This window comes from Monodon monoceros, unplaced genomic scaffold, assembly GCF_005190385.1.
Source record: "Monodon monoceros isolate NGI ecotype Baffin Bay Population unplaced genomic scaffold, NGI_Narwhal_1 Super_Scaffold_12, whole genome shotgun sequence".
Classification (NCBI taxonomy): domain Eukaryota; kingdom Metazoa; phylum Chordata; class Mammalia; order Artiodactyla; family Monodontidae; genus Monodon; species Monodon monoceros.
The window spans coordinates 30,093,823-30,108,404 of record NW_021703768.1 but is presented as its reverse complement, the minus strand read 5'-3'; the positions used below and the strand labels follow the sequence as shown (position 1 = coordinate 30,108,404).

General features: G+C 35.1%; 1 protein-coding gene across 4 annotated transcripts in view; it reads left to right on the top strand.

Annotated features, from left to right (window-relative positions):
• NADK2 (NAD kinase 2, mitochondrial) overlaps positions 1-14,582 on the top strand; it is a 47,290-nt gene that overhangs the window by 28,528 nt on the left and 4,180 nt on the right. For 3 of the 4 annotated variants that reach the window (XM_029217570.1, XM_029217572.1, XM_029217573.1), the window contains 6 exons: positions 1,374-1,452; positions 4,415-4,480; positions 5,831-5,926; positions 10,791-10,846; positions 10,976-11,029; positions 13,114-13,237. In XM_029217570.1, the coding sequence (XP_029073403.1) occupies positions 1,374-1,452; positions 4,415-4,480; positions 5,831-5,926; positions 10,791-10,846; positions 10,976-11,029; positions 13,114-13,237 (475 nt within the window). The remainder of the gene's footprint in view (positions 1-1,373; positions 1,453-4,414; positions 4,481-5,830; positions 5,927-10,790; positions 10,847-10,975; positions 11,030-13,113; positions 13,238-14,582) is intronic. The other variant, XM_029217571.1, reaches the window with a different exon arrangement.

Here is a 14,582-nt window from a genome sequence, read left to right as displayed (position 1 = left end):
ACACATTACCCTGAAACATAGAATCTTAAAATGTAACAAATTACCCCAGAATTGAGCATCTTAAAACAAAATATTTATGATTTCACAGAGATTGTGAAGGTCAAGAATCCAAGAGTGGCTTAGCTGGTTAGTTTGAGTTTAGGGTCTCTCAGGAGGTGACAGTCAAGCTGTTGGCCGGGACAGCAGTATCTGAAGACAGGACTGTACTGGAAGATATGCGTCACAACTCATCACATGGCTGTTAGCTTCAGTTCCTCACTATGTTGGCTTCTCCATTGGACTGCTTATGAAATATCTTCCCCCAGAGCAAGTGATCTGAGAGAGAGTGACCAAGGTAGAAGCCAGGGTGTCTTTTTTAACCAAATCTCAGAAGTGACGTACCGTCACTTCTGCCATACGTTGGTCACATAGACTAATCCTGGTGTGATGTGAGAGGGAGAGTTGTACAAGAATGTGAATACCAGGAGGCAGGAATCACTGGAGACCATCTTAGAGGCTAGCTGCTGCCACAGCTGAGGTGGACTTTTAAGCTTTGACTAAGGAAAAAGATGTGGAGGAGACAGAAAAGGGAACTTGTTCCATAGTGCTTGCCCACCAGGAGATACTTGGGTGCAATGAATCTGCTATTGGTGACATTGAGAGGAACGGCCTGGCATTTCCATTTGGAGACTGGTAAAAGATAAAAAGTAAGAGAGACCATTTGAAGGTGACAATCACAAGTTTGATCCAGAAAGCAGTGGGAATTCTTTGGAGAATTTTGCATGATGGAGTGATGTTTAAGTAATCATCAAGGAAGATCACTTAATCTGTGCATACAACCTTATAGAGTAAAAAATAGATGACATTTTTTTAGGAGTCATAGGAAGAGATGTGGCTCTGTTCCTTCAGTGCTGCCATTGCTAAAAATCACTCCTGAGGTTTTCTATTTGAAAAAGTAATCTGAGTTTTAACATAACTGGTTTGGTTTCCTATATGAGCCATTCATGTAATTTGCTGCTTAAATCCAGAATGGCTCTCCTTTGGAAGTACTTGATCGTCTCTGCTTCTGAAGCTTCCAGAGTAAAACTAAGTCAAGTGTGACCACATGAATCTTATGCTATGGATAAATATATTTTATGACTCTTGAAAAATTGTTTCAAGAAGACCTAAGGTTTATTTTGGAGAGACAGGGGCTTCATTGCTTCATAATGTTTAGATGATTTTGTGGGTCTGTATTATGAATACTTTAAATATGATTTAATTTATCTGTTAATAATGTTAAGGTATAGACACTACAAAGACAAATATTAATATATTAATATTTTATAAATTTTACATGATAAAATTTCTAAAATTTAAGGAGCCGTCTTGGATTTTTCTTTCATTACCTTCAGGGTTTGAGGCTTCTGGACCCCAGCTCTTGCCAGTGAGAGCACTAAATGAAGTCTTCATTGGGGAGAGTCTGTCATCCAGGTACTTTTCAACCTGTGATCTTGAGTTTGAAATTTTAATATTTTAGTAATTTTTAAGCTATTTATTTCTACAACCTAAGATTTGTGAATGATTGATACTGTACAAGTAAGAGAAATGAATTATTTAATGAAATATTTCCAAACCTTTGTACATGTTAATACATGTTAAGAGGAAAGAAGGTGTTATTACTAAAAACGTTTGTGAAACCCTAGGTTAAACAAAGTTACTCAGATTTCTTTACTGCAGTATTTCTCAGAGCCTTTAATCTATCATAGAGGTGCTTTATAAATGTTTAAGAGAATGATATATAGGTATATATTTGCAATTGATAAAAAACATTGATCTTATAGACAGTCCATATTAAAATTGCCCTACTGACTGTCTTAATGTTTTTTAATGCTGATTTGTTTGCTTGTTTTGGTCCAGGATGCAGGTAAGGAGAACGCATTTGGCTATCATGGCCCTTTAGATTTAATCAAGAACAGTTCTTAGCCCCACCCCTGTTTTGTCATCTATGATTTTAACATTTTTGAATGGTCTAAGCCAATTGGTTTGTAGAATATTCCCTTTTTTAGATTTGTATGATTTTTTTTTCTTCTCTGCATGATAAGATTCAGAATGAGCATTTTTGGCAAGTATACTACATAGATAATAGTGATCCTTCTTAGTGCAACATCATAAAGCAAGTGTATCGACAGCTTAAGATTTGTAACCATCATTACCAAAAATTAAGGTTAGTGAAGCTCTTTACTAGGAATATAAAAATATAGTATTTTATTACTGATAAAATCTATTTTGTGAGTGTTGAATATAATTTAGGCTTAAATTGTCAGTAGAATTTTTTTGCAAAAATTTTTTTGTGTGACACCAGTTACCAGTTATAAAGTGACTGCCATAATATAAAGTTAATTTAACTCTTGGTAGTATGTTAGAACTTCCTTCTCATTTTTGTTGATGTAAGTGAATTAGGGGTGGAAGATAGAGATGAATCTATATCCTACTTTCCTGCTTCCAGAACCATGTGACCCTTTGAAGGTCACATAATTGATTCCCTAGTTTACCGAGAGTTTCATATATTCTGAAATTCTCTTTATTATAAGTCATATCCTTTTATAGGAAGTTTAATTATGATGAGAGAAATTTGTCTTAAAAAAGCCACATTTTAGCCAATACCTTAACTGAGGTAGGTAGTACTGAAGAGAGCAAAGCCTTGATTCAACAGAATGATTTGAATGATCTTTTTGAGTTGTAATTATTTTATTAATATAATTTTAAACATATGCAATAAAATACATTGTGCACCCACTAGGGATATAAAGATGAATAAGGTAAAGATAGTGGTATCTCACATAAAGGTAGTAAAATACATAATTTAAAAATTATTAAAAGTAAAATGTATTCTTCAAAGAAATCAAATAAAAATATATTACTTAAAGAACTTTAAAATATGGTAAAATGTAAAGATGTATTTAATATAGTAAGACTTATGCAGCAACAGAAAAACTTTGTATATAGCATATCAAGTTTGAAACAACATGGAAATGAGTAATGGATACGTTTGTGTCATAAGAGAGAAGGAAGAGAATGTAACTCTAATTAGTGATATAATCTAGTCATTATTGCTAAAGAGGCAGAAGAGAACAACTTCAAAATGAGATTGGAGGAGGTCTGCATTAAAATAAATAGATGACAAAGGTAAAGATGTTTCGTGAGTTTATGCTTAATTCTAGGGAAGCCATTTAATGGCTTACATTATTCTGTTTGTATATTTTAAAGGTCATAACTTCTGAGAGCTTCTACTAGTGTTGCTTTATGATTTGTACTTACTAAAAAATAACTTATAAAAGGAGGAAAATTGGGGTCAATTGATAGATTTTTTGGAAATTCAGTGAAGTCCCATTAGGAGGTTTTAGACTGAATGCTTTTATTTTTTGTGGTGGTCGTGATTTGGTTGGTTTACCCCTGATGTCTGATGCTTGTTCTTTTTGTGATCTTAGATGCCTCACCTGATATCTTTACTAAGATAAGGGCAGCAATGGGTTGGCTTCTGATGCTACTGAAAAAGATTTAACTATTGGAAATGTTAGAACTTATTTTTAAAGATTCTATGACATAGACCCTTAGGCAGAAAGGAAATGAACACTTATTGGATGCCTGCTATGTGTCAGGCACTGTGCATGTTGTGTAAGTTGTCACATGTATGCTCATAGCAGCTCTGTGAGAAAAGTAGTTGTATTGATCAGTGAAAAATTGAGCTTTGGAGAATTCAAATAACTTGCCCAAGGTCATATATTTAGTTAGTTAGCATCAGAACCATCATGTAAACCCAGAATTTCTGATTCCAGATCCTGTATTGAGTTGTCATGAAAACTTGTGAAGTGTTGCCAATTTTTGGACTGCCCCTGCCTGTACATGCCTTCCTACTGGCAGTGCTATCTAAAGGTCATCTTGTATTATTTCTTATATAGCATCTTGTTTACTGCTTAAAGCAGAAAACAGCACTCTAAATAGTTGGTAATTATTAGTTACTTTAAAATTTCTGACCTACCTACTAGAATATAAACGTCAAGAAGATCGTGTCTATTATGTTTGCCATTAAATCCCCAGTACCAACACAGTGCTTATTAAAACATAATAGGCACTTAATAATGTTTATGGAATGAATAAATATTGAGTCCTGCCAAATGTTTTCATTATCTCCATTTTATAGGGAAGTCTGTGGCTCAGAGAAGTGAAATAAATTGCCCCAAATCACACAATTAATAAATAACAGAGCCAGGGTAAGCCTGTGCTCTTCTTCAGTGTATACAATAGAACTGTGGTCTTCCTGAAAACTGAAGTGCTTTGCTTGGAAAATACGAAGTGCAGCAATATTATTCCTGCCTCATTTATAATGTTCTTAGACTTAAGAACATTTTTAAAGCCCAGTTTTTTTTCTTTTCTCCTATTTGTTCTAACCTAGAATGTCTTATTCTTGGGCTGTAGCAGTGGACAATTTAAGAAGAAGTATACCCACTCTAAAGGGACTGTGAGTTTTATTGCTGCCTTAAAAAAATAATCTCCCTGAAGCCAAAATTCTCTGAGTTGACTAATCTTGATAAACCTGCATGTGGGAATGACACTAAATTTGTTCATTGTTTTGGGCTCAACGTCTCTCACCTGACTATACTTTCCTTTCTCTTCACCTCTGCTTCTCTTCTATCCTCACTTACCTATAATATTTGGCTCTATGTGATTCTGGCATAATAGCAGCCATTCCTATGGATTCAGATGGCTTGTCTGTGTATAATAGGCTCCTAATGTACCTAAAATTCCTAATTTTCTAGGAAGATATAACAAAGCTATGAAATAGATTAAATGTGAATATTAGGCTTGCTATCTTTTATTTTTGTAGAGAATGCTGACTTTAGAGAAAAAATGACATGGAGTTATATCATGTAAAATGTTCACAAACCAAGAGCTTGGTAGGAGAAATGAAAGGGTTAGAATAAGAGCTAAATTATCCATTGAATGTTAGTATTTGCAGGCATGTCTAGTAATTGTCATTATTTTGAAAAGCTGTATTTTGTTAAGGGTTTATTTTAACTTTTTTATTTGCTGGAGAAAAGTAACCCATTGTTGACCAGTGACATCATTATTTTAAGATATAGTTCACAAAATAAGCTTTTACGTGTTTCAAAAGCTCTTTGAATAGTTGCAAATCATTTATACATTCATGCAGTTAAAGAATAGTGTCATTATTGCTGGTGGGAGAAGACTCAGTTGATTCCGTATTTATTAAATACACTAATAAATATAAATCTTTAAGAAAATTACAATTCTTGTTCCCTAGTTTCGTCCAGTGATCCAGGACTGGTTGAGATTTTTCTTTAGAACTTCATTATCTCTGCTAGCTTACTGTCAATTCAAAAGGCACATTAGTATGTAACTTAAGAAACAAGAGTTTAGCAGAAACTGTTGGTAACTTGAAGGATTAGATGCAGACTTAGATGTAACAAGGACTAGCTACCAAGAATGAAACTCTCCTAGGAATGGTATTTTCTTTTTGAATTCTGAAATAAGGTTCTGTATGTTTCCATAAAAGCAGTAGCAGCAATGCTAGGTAAAAATTTACAAGAAGCTCCTGTTTGAAATGTTAAAGTATTGATAGAAAGGAGGCGCATACAGATCAGAGAGGGATGCGGACATGCAGATATTTTAAAATTTTTTTCACTTAATTAGTATTGAAATTAGCATCATGATGTGTGTGCCGACTAAGTCAGGTATGTCTGAGTCAAGCTGGCCTACTTAGATTTCATCAGCGCTGAAAGACTATGCTTACCTTATTTACCATGAGACATAAGTTCAGCCAATCCACTTTTATATTCTCAATTCACAGGGCTTCCTACTACGAGATTTCAGTTGATGATGGTCCATGGGAAAAACAGAAGAGCTCAGGGCTCAATTTGTGTACTGGAACAGGATCAAAGGCCTGGTGAGTAACCTGAGATGTTGCTTATCAACTTTTGTGAAATACTTTAAGTAATGTAATTTAGTTGCTGTCTCATATTGGTGTATCTAAGGCCTCTAATATGCAAGAGGTAGCTAGCCTGGTGTTATTATATCGGTTGGCTCAGTTTAGCTACACTCATTGATTGGGTCCAGGAGTCCGGCTTTGACTTCTTAGATTATAGCGCAGCCTGGATCTGGTCATTCTTTAGCTTCCCATACTAGGTTTGTAAAGAGAAAAAAGAAAATGAGAAATGTTTTGAGGGACTATATATTTTTAAAAATGAACATTTCAAGTAATAGTAAAGAAATGAAAACAAAGTACAGTACCAAAAAATATGCTGGAGGTTTGTGCATTCAAGGCCTAACTGGAGATAACCCGGGACGTCCTGCAACTTGTTTATTACCCTGTGACCTCTCTCTGGGAAGTCTCTTCTACTTCTTAGTACACACATGCACATGCCTCCCAGACCTTTATCTGTAGCTGTCTTCTCTCTTGAGTATAAACTCATATTGTAAACCTACTTACTACATAGGATTTCAATAGCATTTCAAATTCAACACATTTAAAACTGAATTTATTGTCTTCAGTTGTTCTCCCCGTGTTCCCTGTCTTGCTTAATAGTATCACCCTTAACCTTGACATCATATTCTCAGGAAAACGCATTATTCCTTAAAACCTTGCTCTTATCTTTGAGTCTCCCTTTTCTCCCCTATCAGTCTCTAAATCCTGTCAGATATAATTCAGAAGCTCTAGCCCCCTTTTTCAGTTTCTATTGCTATTTCTTTGGTATAGGGCCCCATCTTTTCAGTGAATATTCTTTGTGTCTCACCCCTTATTCTTCAGGCTGTCATTCATACTACCACCACAGAGTAATATTTCTAAAATATAGGTATATCTCCCTATTTCCTTCTGTGCTTTAAAACTTTCATTGACTCCTATGTTCACATTGCTCAGACTGTCATATAAGGCCCTTTAAGTATGACCTCCTTGCCAGCCTACTCCTGCCTGACCTTAACCCATCACACTGGCGACACTGCAAGCTACTTGCAATTCTTAGCACAAGCCACGTTCTCTCTGGGCTTTTTGTTTTTGCTCAATGCACCTTCTTCCTGCATTGAATGCCTGAACACTCTCCCCTTTCCATCCACTGGCTGAAAATTCCAATCTTCAAATGCCATTTTCTGTAGGAAACCTTTACTTAAGACCTAGTTCCTTTCATAAGCCTAATTAATTGATCCCTTTTTTTGCCCTTACCCAGCACTTTTTCCTCATCACACTGTTATAGCACTTAGCACATTATTAGTTTCTGATAAGCTTATACCCAGTTAGTTTGAGCAACTTGAGGCACATGGGATGGTGACTAGTGGTTTTTTTTCCTGCTTAATTTTTTGTGTGCATAGAACAGTACTTAATACAAAGTCACTTAAATACTTTTTGAATAAATGACTACATGCTCACAAATATAGCTAAAACAGTGCTTATCAAACTGACTTTAAGTTTGGATGCTTTAAAATTGAGTTTTATTTCCCCTACCACACACTTTATAGTTGAGTCCTGTGTTGATGTTGCATTTAAATAAGTATGGCTGAGACTAGAATTTCAGTCTTCTCTGTGTTGCTTATTAAAGTCTGCTTTGTCTCCCATGCTCTAGTGTAGAACCAACTCTGTCTCTCTAACTATATCCTGTCCCTGCCACCTTGGTTAACTCAGTCCCTTTTCTTCTCTACTCAGCCCTATGTAGCTTACTTGCTTCTAACATGTTCTACTCTCCTCCCTGTCATAACTGATAACATTTCTTTTGTTACGACTGCATTGCCCATGTATCTTTTGATCCTTTTTCTCTTCAGAAAGTAGGGGGAGAAAAGAGAAGCCTAGGGGCCAGAGGGACTGAGGGAAAGTTATATGTTCTATATGTTAATTTCAACTTACTGCAGTACCATCTTTGAGCACTTTCTTTGTCCCAAGTAAGTATATTGTCTTATTTAAATTCTCAAAAATACTCTGGAATTAAGTGATTTTATTTTCATTAACAGAGTTGAAAAAGCCTCAGAAGTTGGCTGACTTGCCGAAAGCCATGTGGCTAATAAATGGTGGAGGCAGGATTTAAATTCTGGACTTAACTATAAGCTGTAAACCTCATGAGCCACAGAAGGAGGAAAAGCATGGACGGGTTCCCTGTGGGAGGTTGTGAGACATGCTTAGAAGTGTTGCCCATGATAGCCACACTTGTTCCTTTAGCTGGAGCTTAGTTACATACTATGTGGCAAGAGGGGGTGGGAAATATAGCCTAATCATGTGTCTGGGGTCGGGGGGATTAGCTATTAGTTCAGGGATTAGCTATCCCATCTTTGCATTTCCAAAAATTCTTGCACAAGACATAGGATGTAATGGTTATGTTGCATAGCAAGTGTCTCTGCATTGTTGCATTCTCATCTCGGTCCTCTTCCCAGTGTGGGATGTGATCTCTAGCACACACTAGGAGAAGTTCCACAGAGCGGGATTATTTATGTTTCCATGAGTTCTTAAGACTGTTGCCAGTCCTCCTCCATACATTCTGCCCTACCAGACTTAATTAAGGGTGAGGAGCTGTTCTTAAGAGAAAGTTTTACTAGCTGATGAAGACATGAGACTCTTTGTCTTTCAATTTGGTTGTCTTTAGTAGAAGTTATGTCCAGTTTCAAATCAGAACTCTCAGAATGGTGAAGGTTGTAGATCGAAGGAAAAAGTTGTGTGCTAGCTAACACCTGCTTTGGCATATAGTTTGTCTTTGATATAGAATGTAAACCACTCCTAAAGGTAGAGTGAATTGGCTGAGATTTAGATTACAACCACAGGAAATTAGTTTTAATTTAACCCCAATTCAGAGAACTTAGTTTGTGTTGATTTGTGGTATCTCTAATAAGTCATAGTTCTAGGAACGTTAGAGCATGTCTTACAAGACTTCCGTTCTCTTAAACTAAGTCTTAACTCCAATAAGGAGATATAAGTCATTAATATCTTTTGCCCTAAACATATTTTAATTCAGTGGCACCCTAATAAATAGCTTATTTTTATGTGACTTTTAATTTAAAGTATAATTCCAAAACAGTATCTTTCAGTAATGCGTATATTCAGAGGAATTAGAGTATAACTCATACATATTCCTTGCATTTGACATTTTCATTCAGTGTTGAGTTCTTGCTGTGAGCCAGGTAGTGCCTAAAGTGCCTTATGTCTTGTAGTGTGTGACGGTAATGCGAATGAGATAGGTTTTGTGAACCTCATAGTAAACAATAAGAAAGTCAGAACACTCGAAGTATTTTGCTTTATACCACATAATGAGTATGAGCAAAGGTACAGAGGCGAGAATGAGCCTGGGGTGTTTGGAATGTGAAATTGGAGGACAGATAATGGTGAAAAATAGGAAAGGCAAGGGCCTAGATTTTTTTAGGAATTGTGTGACTATGCAACATTGTGCCTGTTCGTGTGGATTATCTACTGAGAAGAGTGAGAAGAGTTAGAGGCAGAATTCCAAATTACCTGGAAGAGTTTTTTTTCTAAAAACCTTTCCTTAACCATCTTTTTAGACCCCAGCACAGAGCTTCTTTTAAAAGTTACTGAGGGACTTGCCTGGTGGCCAGTGGTTAAGAATCCGCCTGCCAGTGCAGGGGACACGGGTTCGAGCCCTAGTCCGGGAAGATCCCACATGACGCAGAACAACTAAGCCTGTGCGCCACAACTACTCAGCCTGTGTGCCACAACTACTGAAGCCCATGCATGTAGAGCCCATGCTTCTCAACAAAGACAAGCCACCCCAATGAGAAGCCTGCGCACCACAGTGAAGAGTAGCCCAGCTTGCCGCAACTAGAGAAAGCCCATGCACAGCAATGAAGACCCAACGCAGCCAAAAATAAATAAATTAATTAATTTTTAAAAAAGTTAGTCACGTTTGTGTTAATGTTTGTTCCTATGTGGTTAAGCAAGGCATCTTGCTAGTAAAAGATTTCTCATCTTCAGAAACTATTTTATAATTTGAAGAAATACACATTTTAAAATATGTTAAATAATACAGAGTATACAACAAAAAGTTCGTCTCTTTCACTTCATATCTCTAGTACTAATCTCCAGATATAACCACTCTGTACATGCATATATTTTTTTAATATAAGTAAAACAGGTAAGTTTTATATATATATGCACACATACATACCATATAATGCTTTTGGTTTTTTAACTTAACATATTGTTATCTTTCCATTATCAGTACATATAGTTGTATTTTAGCCTTTTTAATATCTACATAGTATTCTACTGAGTGGCTATAATATAATTTATTTACCCAGCTTCCTATGGTTTTGCTATTATGTGCTTCCCAGTTGTTTTGCTATTATAAATAATGCTTCAGTAAATATCCTTGTATTTGTCTTTGTGTATTATATGTACAAATATATTTTAGGATAAACTACTAGGTTGAAGAATATGTTCATTTTAAATCTTAATAGAGCAGAATTGCCTTCCAATTGCAGTCTCTATAATTCCATTAGTATATGAGAACACTTCTTTTCTCATACCCATGTCAATACATTGTCAGTTTTTAATCTTTAAAATCTGAGAAAAGTCTTGTTTTAATATGTATTTCCTCAAGTATGAGTAAGATTGAACATTTTTTTCATATAAACCCATGAACTATTTGCCCATATACTTTGCCCACTTTTTAAAACTGTATAAGGTGGCTGTTGTCTTTTGGTCATTTTTTTTTTTTCCTGATAATTTCTAAGAGTTTTCTGTACATTAAGTAGATTATTCCTTTTTCATTTTTTGTATGGTTTTAGAACTAAAATAAGATGTATATGGTGTTTGTTTCTAGGTCATTCAATATTAACAGGGTTGCACCTCAGGCTGTGGAAGATGTTCTAAATATTGGTGAGTACCAAATAGCTCTTATATGTTATATTATAATATGCTAAATATATTTTATTGTATGTTAGCTGTATTGTACATTGTAAAATACTTTATTTAATCAAGATATTTCCCCTTTTCCTTTTTCAATAGCAAAACGACAAGGAAATTTAAGTCTTCCATTGAACAGAGAATTTGTAGAGAAAGGTCAGTGACCAACGATCATGACTACTAACACTTTCAGTTAAGTTCTGTACATATTTTGAGGATGTTATTGTGAAGTGTACTTGTCTAATTAAGCAAAGCATAGTGCTTTTTTGACTCAAACATGCTCTTAATATAATACCCCTTAAAATATATTTTAAACAATAAAAAGTTTAAAGCTGGAATTTTATATTACGATTTTTGTCAACCATGGAAATATATCCTCTGTGTCAAAACAGTGTGACTGCAAACATGTCCTGGGGGATAGGAAAATGTAGAAAAATACACATCTGGAAATTAGGAAATGCACATCTAAACTCAGTGTGCCATTAATATCCTCTAAATGAGAAGGAATTCACTGAACTCTGATTGCTTACCTTCACATTCACTAAAATGTTCTCTTTAACCTTCTCCTATATGTCCCTGCCCAGTTATTTCAGGGTTCCTTTAAGAGAACCAGCACAGTTGGAGGAAGGATACTGATCAGCGAATTTGAAGACTAGGTTCCAATCCCAGACCAGCCAGTCACTCACTGTGAAACGATGGGCAAGACTGTTTCTTTGCTCCTCTGCTTCCTCAACTGTGGAATGAGAGAGTGGACGTAGATTGCTGGGGCATAGGAATTTTTCAAATTTATTTGTTAAATTTTATTTTTTTTTAATATTTAAATTCGTAAACTGAAAACCACATTCATTTGATTTGCATATGAAATTTTAACACACTGAAGTCTACTCATCTGCTAGGATCATTTTCAAAAGTATTTTTAGAAAAACAACAAAAAATCCAAACTTGTTTATAGTTGCATCTATTTACCTATGCTGCAACTGTCATCCATAAACATTTGAGTTTGAGAGTTATCAGAACAGACATGTTCTTACTGGTCGCTTTTGAAATGATTTAGCAATACATGATAGAGTATATTAACAGTGTGAGTTCATTTTATTTATATATTTTGGATTCTCGTAAGACTTTCTTTGTTGGGGAGATAGTTTGTCTTTAAAATATAGTTTGTAAACAGGACTAAATCTCTGCGGTTACTTTCAACTCTCTAAAATGGACTGTTTTCTGCCTCTCTCAATTTGAGACCTAAAAGATAATTTTAATCATGGCTTTGAGCTAGAATTACTGTTAAATCTGCATCAAAGAAAGGAAAATTAGGCATTTATAGTAATTGATTCTTCATTATATAATTTAACTTAAAGCATAACGTGTATAAAACAACTGAAATTTATATCAGGTATACAAATTAAGGGTATATATAAAATACAGTGATTGATTTTTCTTTTAATAAACATACTGCTTTACTGGATGAATATTATTCCTTTGAAGATTTGACTATCTTCAGAAGCAATAGTGAATGACAATGGTGCAGTAACTGTTACAGACACTTCATTTAATTCAAATGAAATTTTGGTATATAAGGTAGATTATCTAATAGTCTTGCAATGTCTTTTAATGTGGTGCTCAACTAAATGTTCTTTCAAGCCCAGTTTCTTTGTACAGTTGTTTTTAACCAGTTTGTGCTCTGCATGCCAACTCTTGTGTGCCTCTTGGTTAGAGAGAAAGCAGATCCGAAAGACTTCTAGAAATATCTTGAGTAATAGCAGTTTCATTAGAGAAAGCATATTGCCTGCCATTGTTTGAGACTGAATTTTATATCAAGACTATTAACTTACACTTATGAACTCTTTGGCGTGGTATTTTGTAAAGGAACTTATTAGCAAGAGATTATGGCAATTTAAGGTCCATTTTCGAGTGCCTCAAGCTAGTTTCTCTTTTTTTTGTTTGATTACTAGCTTTATAGGTACCCCCCGACCCCAGCCAAATGTACCTATTTCTGCTATATTGTGGGTGATGTAGGCTTCTGTGGGCTAATCTTGGAACATACTCCTCATTTATAAGCATTTTTTTGTTGGTTTCTTTTTTTAATGGAATGTGTTGTGAGTTCCAAGAAACTTGCTGCCAACCAGACCTTTGGAATAGAACTGTGCTTGTAAATTGGGGATGGCATCCATTTTCATTTTGCACTTCTCAGAAGTGACTGTCTTTCATCGAATGTGCTAATATTTGTTTTTTTTTCTTTATAGTAACAAATGAATATAATGAATCGCTGCTCTACAGTCCAGAAGAACCAAAAATACTTTTCAGTATTCGAGAACCAATAGCAAACAGAGTTTTTTCAAGCAGTCGTCAGCGTTGTTTCACCTCCAAGTAAGCTTCCAAAGTTGTCTTGTGGCTGTTTTCCTCCCTTGTAATTATAAAGCACAGTTGGCTTTAAAAGTGTTCAATTTCATTAAATTCACTCCTTCAAACTTGATCTAGCAGGGAAAGTAGAACCTGTAGAACTAAAGAGGTGTCATGCTAACCTGGCTAAAGTAATATTTTGTCTAACACTTAGGGTTCCATTTTAGAGAAACTAAAATTTAAGTTAATAGAAAGGAGAACATAGTTATTTAATTGGGTGATGTGGGCTTTGTTTACTCTAGTAAGACACAGTAAGATCAAATTATCACTTCAAAAGAAGCTGACTGGAAAGCAACTTTTTTTTCACATGCTGTGGCATAAAAGCAGGACCTGCATTCATACAAAGTCATACAAAGTCTAATATAACTTCAGAGTAGGATTCATTGCTTTCAGCTTTTCCCTGAAAGTGAATCCCCCCCTCCCCACATCTATTAAATTTGCCTTGGATTGTTTTTTGAGGGGAAGAGGATATACAGAAATGTTTGTAATTTCTTATTTTGTAAAGGTTGCCCAATTTTCCAAACTAACAAGGAAACCTACTATAATTCTGAAAAACTGTCATCTATCTCATGGCAAGCAAAGAACAGTTTAATTACAAATTGCTGCTTATAGTGTGCATATAGTTTTTTGAAAATACACAACTGAATTTTTCCAGGAAAGACACAAAAAAGGAAACTCGTCATACTTAAAAATCACTTTATCATTTGAGAGTTAATTTTGATTAATCAACGAATCTATACTCAGTTTGGGTGAAACTGTAAAGATTCATTTAAATGTTTGCTCATATAAGTAGGAGAATAGCTTTATGACTTCGGTGGTTGGAAAATATTTCTTAGCAACAAGATTGATAAATTGAACTACATTAGAGTTAAGAACTTTTGTTAATCAAGGCACCATTAAGAAAACAAAAAGGCAAGCCACAGAGTGAGATAGTCTAGCAATGGACTCATATCCAGAATATATTTTAAAAATTCCTACAAGTCAATAAGAAAAAGACAGGCAGCCCAGTAGAAAAATGGCCAAAAGTCATGGACAGGCATTTCACAAAACAGAATATCCGAATGGCTGATAAGTATATGGAAAAATATCCTTGACCTTATTATTCATCTGAGAAATATAAATTAAAACTACATAATATGATACCACACACACCAGAATAGCTAAAATACCAGTTGTTGATAAGGTGGAGCAAGTGGGACCTTTATGTACTAACATTAGGAATAGTTTGGAAACTTGTTTGGCAGTTACCTACCAAAGCTGAATACAGCGCATGCAGTGACCCAGTAATTCTGCTCCAAGATATATATCCAGC